Source organism: Hemiscyllium ocellatum, chromosome 14, assembly GCF_020745735.1.
Source record: "Hemiscyllium ocellatum isolate sHemOce1 chromosome 14, sHemOce1.pat.X.cur, whole genome shotgun sequence".
Taxonomy (NCBI): Eukaryota; Metazoa; Chordata; class Chondrichthyes; order Orectolobiformes; family Hemiscylliidae; genus Hemiscyllium; species Hemiscyllium ocellatum.
In genome coordinates, this window is record NC_083414.1 from 73,071,662 (window position 1) to 73,090,268 (window position 18,607).

General features: G+C 41.9%; 1 protein-coding gene across 1 annotated transcript in view; it reads left to right on the forward strand.

The window, feature by feature from the left end:
- Positions 1-18,607, forward strand: part of ift122 (intraflagellar transport 122 homolog (Chlamydomonas)) — a 136,539-nt gene that overhangs the window by 1,593 nt on the left and 116,339 nt on the right. Inside the window, exons 2-4 of the mRNA XM_060835790.1 lie at positions 5,243-5,309; positions 17,231-17,315; positions 18,200-18,278. Of these exons, the coding sequence (XP_060691773.1) occupies positions 5,243-5,309; positions 17,231-17,315; positions 18,200-18,278 (231 nt within the window). The remainder of the gene's footprint in view (positions 1-5,242; positions 5,310-17,230; positions 17,316-18,199; positions 18,279-18,607) is intronic.

The following is an 18,607-nucleotide window of genomic DNA, read 5'->3' on the forward strand; positions in this document are numbered from 1 at the left end:
GGGAACAGACCCTTTGATTCAACTCCTCCAGGCCTACCAGGTATCCTGGATAAATCTAGTCCCGTTTTCCCACATTTGATCCATATCCCTCTGAACCCTTCCTATTCACATGTCCATTTGGATGCCTTTTAAATTGTACCAGCCGCCTCCTTTTCTCTGGCAGCTCATTCCATACACACACCACCCTCTGCATGAACAAAGTTGCCTCTTAGGTCCCTTTTAAATCTTTCCCTTCTCACCATAAAGCTATGCCCTCTAGTTTTGATTCCCTCATGCTAGGAAACAGACCTCTATTCACCCTATCCATGCCTCATGATTTTATAAACCTCTAAGGTCACCCCTCAGAATGCAATGCTCCAGGGAAATATGTCCCAGCCTAGTTAACCTCTCTGTATAACTCAAACTGTCTAACCCTGGCAACATTCTTGTAAATCTTTTCTGAACCCTTTCAAGTTTCACAACATCCTTCCTATAACAGGGAGACCAGAATTGCACCCAGTATTCCAAAAGTGGCCTAACCAATATCCTGTATAGACGCAACATGACCTCCCAACTCCTAGACTCGACGCACTGACCAATAAAGGCAAGCATACCAAACACTTTCCTTACTATTCTATCTACCTGTGACTCCACTTTCAAGGAACTGTGAAATTTCAGTCCAAGGTCTCTTTGTTCAGTAACACTCTCCAGGACCTTACCATTAAGTAAGGTCCTGCCCTGATTTGCCTTTCCAAAGCGCAACACCTGCCACTCCTCAGCCCATTGGTCCATCTGATCAAGATCCTGTTGTACTCTGACGTAACCTTCACTGTCCAATACACCTCCAATTTTGGTGTCATCTGCAAACGTATTAACTATACCTCCTATGTTCATTTCAAAATCATTTATTTCAATGATGAAATGCAATGGATCCAGCACAGATTCTTGTGGCACACCACTGGTCAGAGGCCTCCAGTCTGAAAAGCAACCCTCCACCACTATCATCAAGCAAGTTCTGTATCCAACTAGTTAGTTCTCCCTGTATTCCATGTGATCTAACCTTGCTAACTAGTCTAGTGTGAGGAAGATTGTCGAACGCTGAACTGAAGTCCGTATAAATCACGTCCACTGTTCTGCCCTCATTGATCCTCTTTCTTACTTCAAAAACTCAATCAAGTTAGTGAGACATGATTTCCTATGCACAAATCCATGTTAACTATCCCTAATCAGTCCTTGTCTTTCCAAATACATGTAATTTCTGTCCCTCAGGATTCCCTCCACCAACTTGTCCACCACTGATGTCACACTCACCAGTCCATAGTTCCCTGGCTTTTGCTTACCACCTTCCTTAAATAGTGGTACTTCCAGTCATCAAGCACCTCACCTGTGGCTATCAACGATACAAATATCTCAGCAAGGTGCCCAGAAATCACTTCCCTAACTTTCTATAGAAATGTAGGGTACACTTGATCTGGTCCTGGGGATTTATCCACTTTTATGCATTTTCAGACATCCAGCATCACCTCCTCTGTAATATACACATTTTTCAAGATATAGCTATCTACTTCCCAATGTATGAAATCTTCCATATTCTTCTCCACAGTAAACACTGATGCAAAATACTCATTTAGTATTTCCCCAATCTCCTGCAGTTCCACACATAGGTGGCCTTGCTGCTCTTTAAGGGGCCCTATTCTTTCCCTAGTTATCCTTTTGTCCTTAATGTATTTATAAAATCCCTTTTGAATTCTCCTTACACCTATTTGCCAAAGCTAGCTCATGTCCCCTTTTTGCCCTCCTGATTTCCCTCTTAAGTATACTCCTCTTGCCTTTGTGCTTTTCTAAGGATTCAATTGATCCCTTATGTCCTGAAATAGGCTTCCTTTTCTTGACCAAAACCTCAATTTCTCTACTCATCCAGCATTCCCTACACCTGCCATCCTTGCCGTTCAGCCTAACAGTAATATACTGTCCCTGGACTCTTGTTATCTCATTTTTGAAAGCTTCCCATTTTCTAGCCACCCCTTTACCTGCAAACATCTGCTCCCAGTCAATTTTGGAAAATTCTTGCCTAATTGGCCTTCCTCCAATTTAGAACTTCAAATTTTAGGTCTGGTCTATCCTTTTCATCACTGTTTTAAACCTAATAGAATTATGGTTGCTGGCCCCAAAGTGCTCCACTGACTTTTCAGTTATCTGCCCTGCCTTATTTCCCAAGTGAAGGTCAAGTTTTGCACTTTCTCTACTATTCAACAAAATCCTCTCCATCCAAGCCTTTAAAACTATGGCAGTCCTAGTTCATGTCTGGAAAGTTAAAATCCCTTAGTATAACCACCCTATTATTCTTATAGATAATTGAAATCTCCTTTCAAATTTGTTTCTCAATTTCCCTCTGGCTATTGGGGAATCTATAATACAATCCCAATAAGATGATCATTCCTTTTTTCTTTCTCAGTTCCACCCAAATAATCTCCCTGGATGTATTCCCTAATCAAAAATGCCCCTCTTCTCTTGCCCCCACTTTCTACTCTTCCTATAGTATCTATTGGAGAAAGTGAGGACTGCAGATGCTGGAGTACCAGAGTTGAAAAATGTGGTGCTGGAAAAATACAGCAGGCCAGGCAGCATCCGAGGAGCAGGAGAATCGATGTTTCGGGCCTAAGCCCTTCTTCAGGAAGTTTAAGCCCTCCCAAGCATCTTAGCAAATCTCCCCACCAGTATATTAGTTCTCTTGCAATCTGTCCTCCTTATACTAGTCACTTCTAACCCCCACCTCCAACTACCTATCACTTTCCCAGCTACCTCCCCACTCCCACCCTCCTCCTATTTATCTCTCAGCCCTCTTCAGCCACCCCCTCATTCCTGAAGAAGGGCTTAAACCCGAAACGTCAATTCTCCTGTTTCTCGGATGCTGCCTGGCCTGCTGTATTTTTCCAGCACCACATTTTTCAACTATAGTATCTATACGATGGAACATTAAACTGTCAGTCCCATTCATCCCTGAGCTACATTTCTGTATTTGCTATGATATCCCAGTCCCATGTTCCCAACCATGACCTAAGTTCATCTGCCTTCCCTGTTGGGCCTTTTGCAGTGAAATAAATACACGTAAATGTATTGGTCCTACCTTGTTCTGTTTTGTTCCTGCCTGCCCTGACTGTTTGATTTGTTCCTTTTCCCAGTTGTGCCAGTCTCAGATTGATTTCTTTCCTCACTATCTCCCGGGGTCCCACCCTCCTCTTACTAGTTTAAGCCCTCCCAAGCGTCTTGGCAAATCTCCCCACCAGTATATTAGTCCTCTTGCAATTCAGGTGCAATCTGTCCTTCTTATACTAATCACTTCTAACCCCCACCTCCATCTACCTATCACATTCCCAGCTACCTCCCCAACCCCACACCCACCCTCCTCCCATATCACTCTCAGCCCTCTTCAGCCACCCCCTCATTCCTCATGCTTATGCTCAAAACATCAACTCTCCTGCTCCTCGGATGCTGTCTGATCTACTGTGCTTTTCCAGAACTGTTAGGTAACCAAGGATCTAGTAAAGGGGCAGAATTGAAGGAAATAATATCAAGAACAAAATAGTGCCAAGGGAATTGGGCTTAGTGGCAGACAAATCACGAGGGCCTGATAACATATTTCCAGAGTACTAAAGGAAGAAGCTGAGAAATATTGGACGGATAGTAGTTATCTTCCAAAATGCTATACACTGGAGCAGTTCCTAGAGATTGGAGGGTGGCAATTGTAATCCCCCAGTTTAAAAACGAGGGAGACACAAACACCCTAGACCAGTTAGTCTGACATCAGTACTGGGTGGGGTGGGTGATGTGGTGGGAATACTCGAGTTTGTCATAAAAGCCATGATAACAGTATGTATAGAAAGCATTGATAAATTGGAGAAAGCCATCAGAGGTTTATGAAAGGCACATTATGCTTGACTAGCCTACTTAAGTTTGAGAGATTGCAAGGAGTAGATTAGATCAGGGAGAAGCAGTGGATGTGGTGTATTTGGATTTTTTTTATTGGCTTTTAATAAGGTCTCACATTAGAAAACATGAAAAAAATTAATGCATTTGGGATAGCGTTATATTTAAGCATGGGTTATGAATGATTGACAGACAGGAATCAGGGAACAGGAATAGGTGAGTCTTTTTTTAGGTGGCAGGCGCTGCTAGTGGGGTACTGTTGGGATTGGTGCTTGTCATATCCATGATTTAAGCAAATTGGATAAATGGCCAAACGTATGGCAGTTGCGGTGTAATTAAAGTGAAGAAAGATAAGAGTATTATTTAAATGGTGAGATATCGGGAATTGTGATTGTACAAAGGAATTTGGGTGTCCTCATGCACTAGTCAATGAAAGCAGACAAGTAACAAGTAATTAGGAAAGTAAGTGGTATATTGGCCTTAACTGCAAGATGATTTGAGTTCAGAAGTAGGGACAGCTTACTGTGGTTATACAGAGCCTGAGTGAGACTGCACCTGGAAAATTGTATGCAGTTTTGATCTTCCTATATAAGAAAGGATATACTTGCCATAAAGTGTTCACTGAGGATGGCAGGATGTATAATAAGGAGAGATTGGTTTGACTGGGTCTGAATTCACTAGATTTTAGGAGGATGAGAGGAGATCTGATTGAAATATATAAAATTCTAATGGACAAACAAGATGCAGGGAGGATAGTTTCCATATTTAGGGAGTGTCGAACTAGGGGGCATTACCAACGTACAGGGTGGACCATTTAGAATTGAGATGAGAAAATATTTCTTCATTTAAAAGTCAGTGAATTTGTCAAATTCTCTCCCACAGAAGGTTGTGGAAACTGAGAAGCTGAAAGTATTCCAGAAAGCAGCAGATAAATATTGAACAAATACAGAGACCTGGAGAAAGTCAACAGGTCTGGCAGCATCTGCAGCAAGAGGCATAGAGTTAATGTTTTGAGTCTGACATGATTTCTTCAGTTCTGAAGAAGACTCTTACTAGATAATACATAAGTGAATAATAAATGGGGTAGGGTAACACTCTGGCAATAATACGCCAGAAGGAGGATAATACACTGGGGAGTGGATAATGTACTGAAATAAATCTGTGGGAAGGAAATAGTGCATTGACAGGATAAGAAGTGAGAGGATGGTTAATACTTTGGCAAAATGTGTTTGTGTTCTGTTCTTACTGGAAGTGATTCATTTTAAGATTGCACCTAATCAGTTCATTGCTTCTAAGTTTACAGAACTGTGTCTTTTCTTTATTCACATTTTTGCAGTATTTATGATATTGCATTCAAGCCAGATGGAAGTCAGCTGATAGTAGCAGCAGGAAACAGAGTCCTGGTATGTTCAAGACATTTCTCAACTTCTCACCGTTTACAATGTATATTATCAAAGGTCACACTGCTGTCAGTAAACTGCCTTTCATTGTGATGCTTTGGGAAGCCAGATTTGGGAACGATCATGGGGCACTGATAATGGTCAGATAGCTTATATGGAATCAGGAAATATCAACAGGTGTAGGTCATTCTGCCCTTCCAGCCTGTTCTACCATTCAATATGATCATGACTGATCATCCAACTCAATACCCTGTTTCTGCATTCTTCCCATACCCTTTGAACCCTATAACTATCTCTTCCTTGAAAATGCTCAATGTTCTGACCTCGATAGCTTTCTGTGGTAGAAGATTCTGCATGTTCTGAAAATGTTTTCCTCATCTCAGTCCTATTTGGCCTACCCCACATCCTAAAGCTGTGACATGTGATTCTGAATACTCCTGTCATCAGGAACATCCTGAGTTTATTCTGTCTGGTCCTGTTAGAAGTTGAGGCATCTTTGAGATCCCCCCATCATTCTTCTAAACTCTAGTGAATATAGTCCAAACTGATCCAGTTTCTCTTTCTACATTAGCCCTAACACCCCAACACCGCCTTTGCTGCATTTCCTCCATAGCCAAAAAATCCTTTCTCTGATGAAACCAAAACTGCATGGAATATTCCAGATGTACTCTCTCCATGGCTCTGTGCATTAAGGAAAATAAAATTATGGGCATGAGGCAGGAAAGTGGAATTGAGGATTATCAGATCAGCCACGATCTCATTGAATGGTGGAGCAGACAGTAGGATAAATGGCCTACTTTTGACCCTATGCCTCTTGGTCTTACACATATATTGTTCATAACCCATAAATGCAAAACTTGCGCCCACACCTCCTCCCTTACTTCTCTCCAAGGCCCCAAGGGATCCTTCCATATCCGCCACAAATTTACCTGCACCTCCACACACATCATCTATTGCATCCGCTGCACCCGATGTGGCCTCCTCTATATTGGGGAGACAGGTTGACTACTTGCAGAACGCTTCAGGGAACACCTCTGGGACGCCCGAACCAACCAACCCAACCACCCCGTGGCTCAACACTTTAACTCTCCCTCCCACTCCACCGAGGACATGCAGGTCCTTGGACTCCTCCATCGCCAGAACATAACAACACGATGGTTGGAGGAAGAGCGCCTCATCTTCCGCCTGGGAACCCTCCAGCTGCAAGGGATGAACTCGGATTTCTCCAGTTTCCTCATTTCCCCTCCCCCCACCTTGTCTCAGTCGATTCCCTTGAACTCAGCACCGCCCTCCTAACCTGCAATCCTCTTCCTGACCTCTCCGCCCCCACCCCACTCCGGCCTATCACCCTCACCTTGACCTCCTTCCACCTATCACATCTCCATCGCCCCTCCCCCAAGTCCCTCCTCCCTACCTTTTATCTTAGCCTGCCTGGCACCCTCTTCTCATTCCTGATGAAGGGCTCTGGCCCGAAAAGTCGAATTTCCTGTTCCTTGGATGCTGCCTAACCTGCTGTGCTTTAACCAGCAACACATTTTCAGCCATAACCCATAACTGCATGGATTGCAAGTTATTCTTTTCAACTACTCTACCATCAGAAGCTATCACATTCAGTGGAATTAGGCTTCCCTAGAGAAATATAAACACAGAGGTGGAAACATTTAAAATGAGAAACCGCTTTGAGATGTTTGTGTCAGATTTCAGTGCAAGAATTGTGGTTTGAATGTATGATAATTAGTACATTGAAGTCATGGATTCGTTCACCGAGCTGGTGTGTTTTTCTGCAAACATTTCGTCACCTTGCTAGGTGCCATCATCAGTGCATCTTTGATAAGGTGTTGGTGGTATGTCCCTCCTGGTTGCTGTTTGCTGGTACTGCCGGTTCTGTATCTGAGTGGTTTGTAAACAGGGTCCAGTTCAATGTGTCTTTTGTTTGAGTTCCAGTGGGAGTGCCAGACTTCAAGGAGTGTCTCTGTTTTGCCTATGCTACAATAATTACTTTATTCCAGTCAGGGTGTTATTGATGGTTTTCTTCTAGTTGTGTACATTTACTGATGACAAAGGTGTCATCTACATACCAGATTCAGAGTTTGGCTTGGATGGTGGGGAGGGCTGTTCATTCTAAGCATTGCATTAATGCTTCGGCTATCAGTCCTGATATCGGGGACATCATTGGTATGCCATTGATTTGTCTGTAAACTTGTCCATTGAATGTAAATTGAGTTGTGAGGCATAGCTTTCCTAGTTTTAATATGTTATTCTTGTTGATACAGCTGGTGTCATTGGGTGTCCTAGTAACCACTTTGTCCAATAATGTGGCAATGGTATCCTTGGTTAGGTCAATATCTACAAATGTGAAAAGTGCTGTTACGTCACATTAAATTATTATTTCATTCTCTTCTATTGTGGTGTTTCTGATCATGTCTAGGAACTCTTGGGAGGATTGAATGGATTGGAGTATTCTATTAGCTATTTCGGTCTTGTTTGCAGCTCCTTGGTTAACTTGTAAGTAGGTGTCCCTAGGAGGTGTCCACCATACAGCAACATTGGACCAGAACTAGGAAAAAACAAGCACTACAAGAAAAACTATTAAAACTCACCCACAACAATAATACAGGCAATGCAGAAACATGGATCAAGAACCTCTCAGACAGATCACTCACAGCCTTCCACATCAATAACATCCTAACCAGAAGAAAGTTAAAAATCACACCACACCAGGTTATAATCCAACAGGTTTAATTGGAAGCACACTAGCATTCGGAGCATCGCTCCTTCATTAGGTGGTAGTGGAGGGCTCAATCCTAACACACAGAATTTATAGCAAAAATTTACAGTGTGATGTAATTGAAATTATACATTGAAAAATTGATTGTCTGTTAAGCCTTTCATCTGTTAGAATACCGTGATAATTTCACTTCTTTCATGTGTAAATCACAAAACCTTTGTGAGATAACGGAGTTTTACATGAATGCATGCAGTTTTTGAGCAAAGTACATTGTAACCCTGCAAATACAAATTCACCCCACAAAATATATGTGTGCATGTGGGTCTTTGTCTGTCTGGGTTAGGGGTTGTGAGTGTAAGAAAGTGTGTGTAGTGAGTGGAGAGTGTCTTAAGTATGTGAGGGGGTGCATGTGGGAATGTGTGTGTCTGTAAGGGTGTGTGTGGGTGTCTGTGTGCGCATCTGTGCATATGTGTGTCCATGTGTATAGGAATGCCTGTGTGTGTGTGTGTGTGTGTGTGTGTAAGAGTGTGCGTGTGGGTGTGTGTAGGAGTATCTGTGTGTGTTTAGTGTAATGGTGGTCACCTGTAATGTAACATAAACCCAGGGTCCCGGTTGAGGCCCTCCCTATGGGTACCGAACTTAGCTATCAGCCTCTGCTCGGCTACTTTTCGCTGCTGTCTGTCCCAAAGTCCACCTTGGAGGATGGTCACCCGAAGGTCCGAGGTCGAATGTCCTGGACCACTGAAGTGTTCCCCAACTGGGAGGGAACCCTCCTGTCTGTTGATTGTTGTGCGGTGCCCATTCATCCGTTGTCGTAGCCTTTGCTTGGTTTCTCCAATGTACCATGCCCCTGGGCATCCTTGCCTGCAATGTATAAGATAGACAATGTTGGCTGAGTCATATGAGTACCTACCACATACATGGTAGGAGGTGTCCCCACGTGTAATGGTTGTATCTATGTCCACACTTTGACACGCCTTGCAGTGCCTATAGTGACAGGGTTGTATGGAGTTGTCCTGAGAGCCGGGCAGCTTGCTACGAACAATGATCTGTTTGATCGCTTGTTTAAAGGCAAGTAGTGGAGGTGTGGGGAAGGTCTGGGTGAGGTGCTCATCCTCATTGATAATGTGTTGCAGGTCACGAAGAACATAGTGTAATTTTTCAGCTCCTGGGAAATACTGAACAACGAAGGGTACCCTGTCAGTTGCAGCACGTGTCTGTTTCCTGAGGACGTCATTACGGTTCCTTGCTGTGGCACGTCGGAACTGGCGGTCGATGAGTTGGGCATTGTACCCCGTTCTTGTGAGGGCATCCCTGAGTACTTCCAGGTGTCCGTCACGTTCCTCCTCATCTGAGCAGATCGGGTGTACGCGTAGGGCTAGTCCATAGGGGATGGCTGTTTTAATATGTTTTGGGTGGAAGCTGGATAAGTGTAGCATTGTGAGGTTGTCTGTGGGATTGCGGTAGAAAGTGGTGCTGAGGTGTCCATCCTTGATGGAGCTGCATGTGTCCCAAGACTGAAACAAATAGTCGAGAGTAGTCCATGGTGAGTTTGATGGTGGGATGAAACTTGTTGATGTCACTGTGTAGTTTTAGCAGTGACTCCTCGCCATGGGTCCAGAGGAAGAAAATGTCGTCAATGTACCTGATGTATAATGTTGGTTGGAGATCCTACATAGAGAAGAAGTCTTGTTTGAACCTGTGCATAAAAATATTGGCATATTGGGGTGCAAATTTGGTCTCCCTGGCTGTTCCATGTGTCTTGATGAAGAACTGGTTGTCAAAGGTGAAGACGTTGTGATCAAGGATAAAGCAGATGAATTGTAGGATGGTGTTTGGAGATTGGCAGTTGTTGGTGTTGAGTACTGAGGCTGTTGCCGCGATGCCATCATTGTGGGGTATGCTGGTGTAGAGTGCGGAAACATCCATTGTGATGAGGAATGTTATCGGTTCAACTGGACCGTGAGTGCTGAGTTTGTGTAAGAAATCCGTAGTGTCGCGACAGAAGCTGGAGATCCCGTGTACAATAGGTTTCAAGATGCCTTCCACATGGCCGGAGAGATTCTCACATAGGGTCCCATTGCCCGACACAATGGAACGTCCTGGTGTGTTGGCTTTGTGTACCTTTGGAAGGCAGTAGAAGTCACTTACATAAGAAGTACGTGGGATGAGGGCACATAGGGAACTCTGAAGGACTGGATCCAAAGTTCTGATCAGTGTGTTTAATTCATGGGTGTGTTCTTTGGTTGGATCAGCTGGTAGTTGCCTGTAGTGATCCTGGTTGTTCAGTTGTCGATGCACTTCCTTGCAGTCATATGTTCTATTCTGAATGACAGTGGCTGCTCCTTTATCTGCTGGTTTGATGACAATGTTGTGATTGGTTTTGAGAGCCTGGATGGCATTGCATTGTGAATGTGTGATGTTTTGCTCTATCTTGTGGGTACGGCTGATAAATCTGGCATTTATATATTTCCTGACGGTTTGAGCATACATGTCAAGCCCAGGGCAGCGGCCCTCCGGTGGGGTCCAAGTTGACACCTGTTGAAAATGTGTTGTTGGAAAAACGCAGCAGGTCAGGCAGCATCCAAAGAGCAGAAGAATCGACGTTTCAGGCATGAGCCCTTCTTCAGGAAATCTCCTTCGGTTACTTCTCTAGATCCCTGTGATGACTGTTCTAGTTCATCAGTGGGCTCGAAGCAGAAGAAAGTTCTCTAAAGAAGAAGAAAACGGCAACTCCCCTTCCTGGATGTATAAGTGAAATGCGCTCCTACCAGAGAACTCCAGACCAGTGTGCACTGGAAGAACAGACATACTGACCAGATACTGGACTATAACAGGAACCACCCAACACTCTCAAACGGACTTGCATTAGGACATTATTTAAACAGGCAATAACACACTTCGGCATCCCAGAACTCCAGAAGGCAGAACAAGATTACCTATTCAAAGGATTTGAATGAAACCGATACCCCAAGAGCATTATCCTCCAGGTACTTCTGGGACAAACCCAAAGAAGAAAACACAGCATGATAACGACCATACCAATAATCAAAGACCTATCAGAGATAACTACCCAACCATTCAGACCCCTGGGAATCTCAGTGGCCCACAAACCAGTAAACACGTTCCACCAGCTCCTCACAAAGTTTAAAGATCCAACAGGACAAATGTTATCTACAAAATACCCAGCAAAATCTGTAAAAAAAAAACTCTACATCGGACAAACAGGAAGAAAACTGACCATATGAGTGCACAAACATGAGCTCACCACTACCAGACACGGCCAACACTCTCATTTCCAACCAACCAACAACAAAGGACACAAATTTAACTGGCACAATGTAACCATCCCAGCACAGGCAAAACAGAGACACATCAGAAAATTCGTTGAAGCCTGGCACTCCAGCCAAAACTCAATCAATAGACACGTTGAACTGAACCCAGTATACAAACCATTCAGCTACAGAACCGGAATTACCAACAAAAAGAGACACAGAAATACAAGTTGACAGTGTGTTGCTGGAAAAGCACAGCAGGTCAGGCAGCATCCAAGAGCAGGAAAATCAACGTTTCGGGCTGGAGCCCTTCATCAGGAATGTAGAAATACAAGGCAGGACACACCACCAACACCTTTATCAAAGACTGATGATGTCACCTAGCGAGGGGATGAAACATTTGCAGAAAAACATACTGGCTCAGTGACAAATCCATGCTCTGCTATTATAATAGATTCCAACATTTTGCCAATAATGGACGTTAAGCTAATTAGCCTATAGTTGCTTTATTTTTTGTCCCTGTACTTATTTAGATAAAGGCATTACATTGGTAGTTTTCCAATTTGTAAATTGATAGATTTCTGGAATATTACCACCAGTGTATCTACTATCTCTATAGCCACCTGTTTTAATACCCTAAGTTTTAATCAGTCTCTACACACAATAGTTTCCCTTGCACTTTTTGTTTAGTGATAGCTATTGTATTTACTTTCTACCGTTTGCTGATTGATTTATTTAGTAATTTTTGGAATGTTATTAGTGTCTTCTACTGTGAAGATTGATGCTAAGTATGTATTCGACTCCTCTGTCATTTCCTGGCTCTCATTAATATTTTGTCAGCCTCATTCTCTAAGGGTTCACTTTGGCTTCTCCATTCTATTTTATATATTTAACTAAGGTTTTGGTGTCTGTCTTGATCATGTTTGCAAATTTACCCTCAAAGTTTATCCATTTGTAAATTTCTTAATTCTTCATTACAACTTACTTATTTTAATATCATCTGCAAATTTGGCTACATATCTTCCATTTCTGCATCTAAACATTAATATAGATTGAAAATAGTTGGGACCTGAGGACCAAACTCTGTGACACCCCACTAGTTACATCTTGCCAATCACAAAAAGACCCATTTATCCCAACTCTCTACTTTCTATTTGTTAGCCAACCTTCTATCCAAGTTAAAAAATATATGATCTTACCTTGTGTTTTAACCTTCTGTGATACACCTTATCAAATGCCTCTGGAAGTCCAGAGATATTACACCTACTGGATCCCCACTATCCACATTTCTTATTCGATCTTCAAAGAACTCTAGCAAATTAGAGATTAGAGTGGTGATGGAAAAGCGTAGCAATTCAGGCAGCACCTGAGGAGCAGGGAAATTGGTGTTTCGGGCAAAAGCCCTCCATCATTCTGATTAGCACTACTCTAATCTAGAATCTAGTTTCCAGCATCTGCAGTCCTTGTTTTTTTACCCTTTTTATCTAGCAAGTTTAGTCAAATAGGATTTACCCTTCATAAAACCATGCTGACCCTGATGGATTAGATTTTGACTTTCCAAATGTATTATTTCTTCAATAATAGTGGATTCTAACAATTTCCCAACAACATGTTAAACTTACTTGTCTGTAGTTTCCTACTTTTCACATTCCTCCCTTTTCGCATAAAGGTCTTACATTAGCATTTTCCCAATTCACTGGAATTTTTCCCACATCCAGGGAATTTTTTGAATATTGTAATCCAGTATTTCTGCTGCCACTTCTTGAAACTCTAGGATGTAGGTCATCAGCCCTGGGTACCCTGTATTCCTTCAATCCCAGTAGATTGCTCAGTGTGTTTTCCTTAGTGATAATATATTAGTTTCTTTCTTCCACTGATCTGGATTCCACATCTTCCGATTCAAGATAATTTCTTGCAATTGCACTTATTCCATCCCGTTTTAATAATGCTACATCAGCACCCTTTTCTTTCTGACAGTCATAGAACATAGAAGAGAACAGCGCCTTCAGTCCGTCGTGTCTGTGCTGACCATGTTGCCATTCTGTGTCTGTCGAAATACCTTTGAAATGTTGCTATCATGCAGTGTACTTTGGGCACCTAACATTGACTGCATAAAAAAGTCTTGCTTTGAACATCTCCTTTAAACTCTCCCCTTCTCAGTTCAAACTGTGTCCCCTTGTATTTAACATTTCTACGCTGGACAAAAGACTCTGACTATCCATTCTATCAATGCCTCTCATCATTTTACGGATTTCTATCAGGTTGCCCCTCAGCCTTCGTAGCAAAAACAATCCAAGTTTGTCCAACCTCCCATTTATAGCTAATATGTTCTAATCCATGCAGCAGCCTTCTCCATCCTTGCACCTTCTCCAAAGTCTGCATATCTTTCCTATTGTGTGGCAACAGAACTGTGCACAGTTCTCCAAATATGGCCTAATTAAAATTTTGTACATCTGCAATGACTTGCCAACATTTGTATTCACTGCCCTGACTGATGAAGGCAAGCATGCCAAATGCCTTCTTTACCATCTTATCCACTTTCAGGAAGATGCGTATTTGCACCCCAAGGCCTCTCTGTAGTCCTAAGAGTCTTGCCATTTACTGTATGCTTTGCTTTTGCATTTGATCTCCCAAAATGCATCACTTTTCATTGCATCTCTCTCAATATGTGAGACAATAGATCACTCACTCTCTCACTTCACACTCCACCCAACTTTCCCATGGATCTGTAACCTATATAGATTCTATATCCAAAGCCATTGATTACCTTTCTCACTATCCATAACTCCACCAATTATCATGATGTCTGCAAACTTAATCAGACACATTTTTATCCAAATTGCAAACAAGAGGTCCCAGCACTAAACACAGGCATCCAGTCAGAAAAACATCCTCCACAACTACTCTCTGTCTTCTATGAGCAAGCCAATTTTGTATCCAACCTAACAGCTCAGCGTGGATCCCATGTGATTTAATTTTCTGGACCAGCCTACCATGAGGGAACTTGATAAATTCTTTAGCAAGGTGCATGTAGACAATATCTACTGCCCTACTCTCATCAACCATCCTCAACTTCCTCAAAAAAAGTTCAATCAGATTTGATGCTGACTATCCCTAATAGGTTCAATCTTTTCCAAATGTGAGTTAATCCTGTCCCTGAGAAACTTCTGTAATAACTTCTCTATTACTGATGTAAGGCTCACAGGCCTTTAATTTCCTGGGTTATCAAAGGAACTGGCTATTGTCCAGTCTTTTATAACATTGCATGTGGCTATAGAGGTTACAAAGATTTCTGTCAAGGCTCCATCAATCTCCTCCTTTGCTTGCCTTGGTATCCTGGGATAGATCCCATCAAACTCTGGGGACTTACCTATCTTAATGTCTTTGAAGACAATCAACATCACCTCCTTCTTGATTTAGCCATAGAATATATAACATACCCCCAATCTTGCTATCATCCATGTTCTTCTTGGTGAATACTGATGCAAAGTCCTCCTTAAAGACCTCACGCATACATAAATGCCCTCCTTTGTCTTTGAGTGGACCCACCCTTTCCCTAGCAACCTCTTGCTCTAATGTAAGTATAAAATATCTTGAGTTTGAAGGACATTGCAGGGCCCCTTCTAGCCCCCCAATTCCTTGTTTAAGTTCTTTCCTGCTTTCTTTATATTCATCAAAAGTTTTATCTGATTTCCGTTTCCTAAATCTTATATATGCTTCCTTTTTCTTTTTGACTAATCTTCCAAAATCTCATGTCACTTAGGATTCCTGAATCTTGCCATTGTTATCTTTTAATCCTCACAGGAACATGCTGGTTCTGAACTCTGGTCAACTGGCCTTTGTAAGACTCCCATATGTCTGACGTAGATTTACCCTAAACAGCCACCTTCAGTCTAGTTTCTCCAGTTCCTGCCTAACATTGTTGTAATTAGCCTTCCCCAGTTTAGCACTTTCGCCCAAGGATCAGTCTTACCCTTATCCATAGCTGGCTTAAAATTTACAGATTTATGATCATTGTTTCCAAAGTGCTCCCCCATTGAAAGTTCAGTCACTTACTCGGGTTCATTTCCTAGTACAACTGTCTTCATGTTATTTCAAGAAACCCTCCTGGACACACCAAAATAACTCTACCCCATTTAAGCCCCTGGAACTAAGGGAGTCTTGGTCAATGTTGGGGAAGTTAAAATCACCCACTACGACAACCCTATTGCTTTTACATCTTTCCATGATCTGCTTCCATATCTGTTCCTTTATCTCCCACTGGATATTGGGAGGTCAATAGCGCAACCATCAGAGTAATTGTGTTTTACTTATTCCTGAGCTCTACCCATATAGCCTCACTGGATGAGCCCTCCAACATATGACATTCTCCTTCATTAGTAAGACAACTCCCCCACTCCTTTTACATTCCTTTCTATCATGGTTGAAACATTTAAACCCTGGAATGTTGAGGTGCTGAACTGTAATGGCTACAGCATCGTAGTTCCATTTACTAATCCAGGCTCTAAGTTCATCTGCCTTACCTGTTGGAATTCCTTGCATTGACACCACGTCCTCTGTGATCCTCTTCTCTGTTGTAGTGAGCGAGGCAATTTCTTCCAGAATTCTCTTCAGTAGCTTTTCACTGCCATCCTGTGTTGGATGGTCTTCCTACTGTTGAGCATCGGGTCTACTACAATCCACTTCTCAGTCAAGGTGAGCAGGCTGACTTCTCCCAGAATCCTCCTAAGGCACTTCTCAATGCCACACTTTGGTCATTTTGAAAAGTTAAGTATCCCTGAATATTTAGCTACCACCTTTGATCTCCTTGTAACTATGTCTCTGTAGTTGTTTTAAGATCACACCCATTAACCAGTATTAATGCAATTAATTAATCTATTTTGTTCCAAATATTACAACCATTAAATAAAGAGCCATTAATTTGGTCTTTCTATCATTTTTCCTCTTTCTACTATACTTAATATCATTTTTCTATGTTTGTAATAGGCTTCCTTCCAGTCCCCTCCAGATATTATTATCCAAATTGCTGCATTATAATTTGCCATATCCTTTTGCTTCATAAGCCAACATTTCCTCTCTCCCCAACCATACCCCCTTTCTGATTAGTTTAAAACTTAGGGCATTCTGGATGCTCCTTTATGATTTTCTTTAATCAACATGTTAAGATGTTCAGATCAGCAAACAGCTGTGACTATAGCACAGATTTGAATAACATGATTTGACCAACTTTTAGTCCATCCAGTTAGTCCTAGATGATGCAGACAGACTTGATAGTTGATCATTTACATTTGGCATTGAGTGTGTTTTATAACATAGAAATAGCCATCTATATATCTAATTGCAAATGGACAAATCTCAGCAATAATTCAGTGCTGTTCTTGGAAGTGCTCAGTTCCCAGGTGGGATAGGAAGAGGATTTCTGGGATCCACTGAGGTAGGTGAGGGAGGACATTATTCATTGTACCAACAATGCCATTTAGAGAGAAGGGTCCTAGAGAGAATGACCCTTCTCTGTAGTACATTAGATTGAATCTGTCCCCTCAGCTCTAAAGTAGGGTTATTTGAGAAGGCAGGGCAATGGTAACCTAACACGTAGTTCACTTTGTCTACATAGGGACCTAAAAAGCTTTTGTGTCAGCAGTCAGTCCTGCTGTAAGCCCCAGAGACCTGCAGCAGTTGTTGCATTTCCACCTTTGATGTGGGCATCAGCCTCACTAAAGAGATAGGCCTGTTCTTGAGATATGGACTGGACCTGGATTTGCATGTCAACTTAGTTGGAGCCATCACCTCTCTCCCTGTGTTTAGGTTGTACCATTGAGAATATAGACAGATGTGCAGGTCTAACTCTGTATTTGTAGAGTTGATGAAATGGATTAAAATGTAAAATACATGAAGTAAAAATTGCTGTGTTCTATTTCTAGGTATATGATACTTCTGATGGCACTCTTATTCAGCCACTCAAAGGACACAGGGACACTGTCTACTGTGTTGCCTATGCTAAAGATGGTAGGTGATGAGAGTTATGTACCTATATTTCTTGTAGCAATTTAATAGAATCGTGTTTTGAAATACCATGTTTTGTTCCCCTCTCAACACCTCCACCTGTATTGATGATACATATTGGTCGTTGTTCAATTTTCTCTTAACTATATCAATGTACACGAGCTCCAATTAGGGCCAGTCTATGACAGTTGTGTCTATTAGGAGCACTCTTTGTACAGAAATATAAAGTGAACCAATATCAAATTTGTGTACCGAAGGCTGTGTGTGGATCCAGGGGTGTGGTTGTTCTCTGATAACTTATACCAAGAGTGTGTTAGCAGACTATTCAGCTGGTCTTGTATGAAATGTAGACATGCACTTTCCATTAAATGGGTAATGATCATTCTCAGGGCCCTCAACATATTTACTTTCCTTTCCTTGAAGCCAATTGTAATGCATCAATGTTTGGATAAACAAGCATTTCAGCACAAACTGATTTGGGAAGCTGCCGCTCCTCATTATCATTTACATTCTGACATTCCCAGCACATAAACCTTTTCAGTCTGAATCAAGACTGACAATTATTTTGATTTGATTTTAATTTTGTTGTGTTTCCTTCCCATAATGTTTCTTTACTATGAGTTTAGACGGTTTCACTTATTTACAAAGTCCCTGGATTCTGTGCAAGGAGATGTATGACACTATTCCCAGAACTGGCCTGAAATTCTGTTAATCCTTGTGCTCTACCTTCGGGCAGATTTGCTCATGTTAATTTGTGATATCATATGGTTTACGTAAAGAGTCCACTTATGAACATATGTGCAGATGTGTTGAGCTACCTTCATTCATCATGGTGATAGCACATTGGACAGAAATTACCCTACTTAGATTCTGCAATCTTTCATCAGGTAAACGATTTGCATCGGGTTCCACTGACAAGAGCATTATAATCTGGACTTCAAAATTGGAAGGCATCTTGAAATATACGTGAGTTTTACTTATTTATTTTTCTCCTAAACTGAAGATATTTATATGCAAGTGAAAAGCAGATTATGATTTAAAAGCTGGTGTCATTAATGCAATTATTGGATCTTTCTGTAAAAAGAAACAAAAATAAAATAAAATAAAATAAAAATTGTCACTAACTTTCCCTCAGCGTTGCTGACAGGTCCAGGGGAAGTTGGGGCAGAAAGTGGAAGACCAAAACAATTGATGGTCTCAGGCTGAAACTCTCCAAGGAGCAGGGAGCCAAGGGTTATAGATCCAAAGTGGGAGGGAAGTGAAGAATAGAGAATCAGTGGGTAAATTAGCATGGT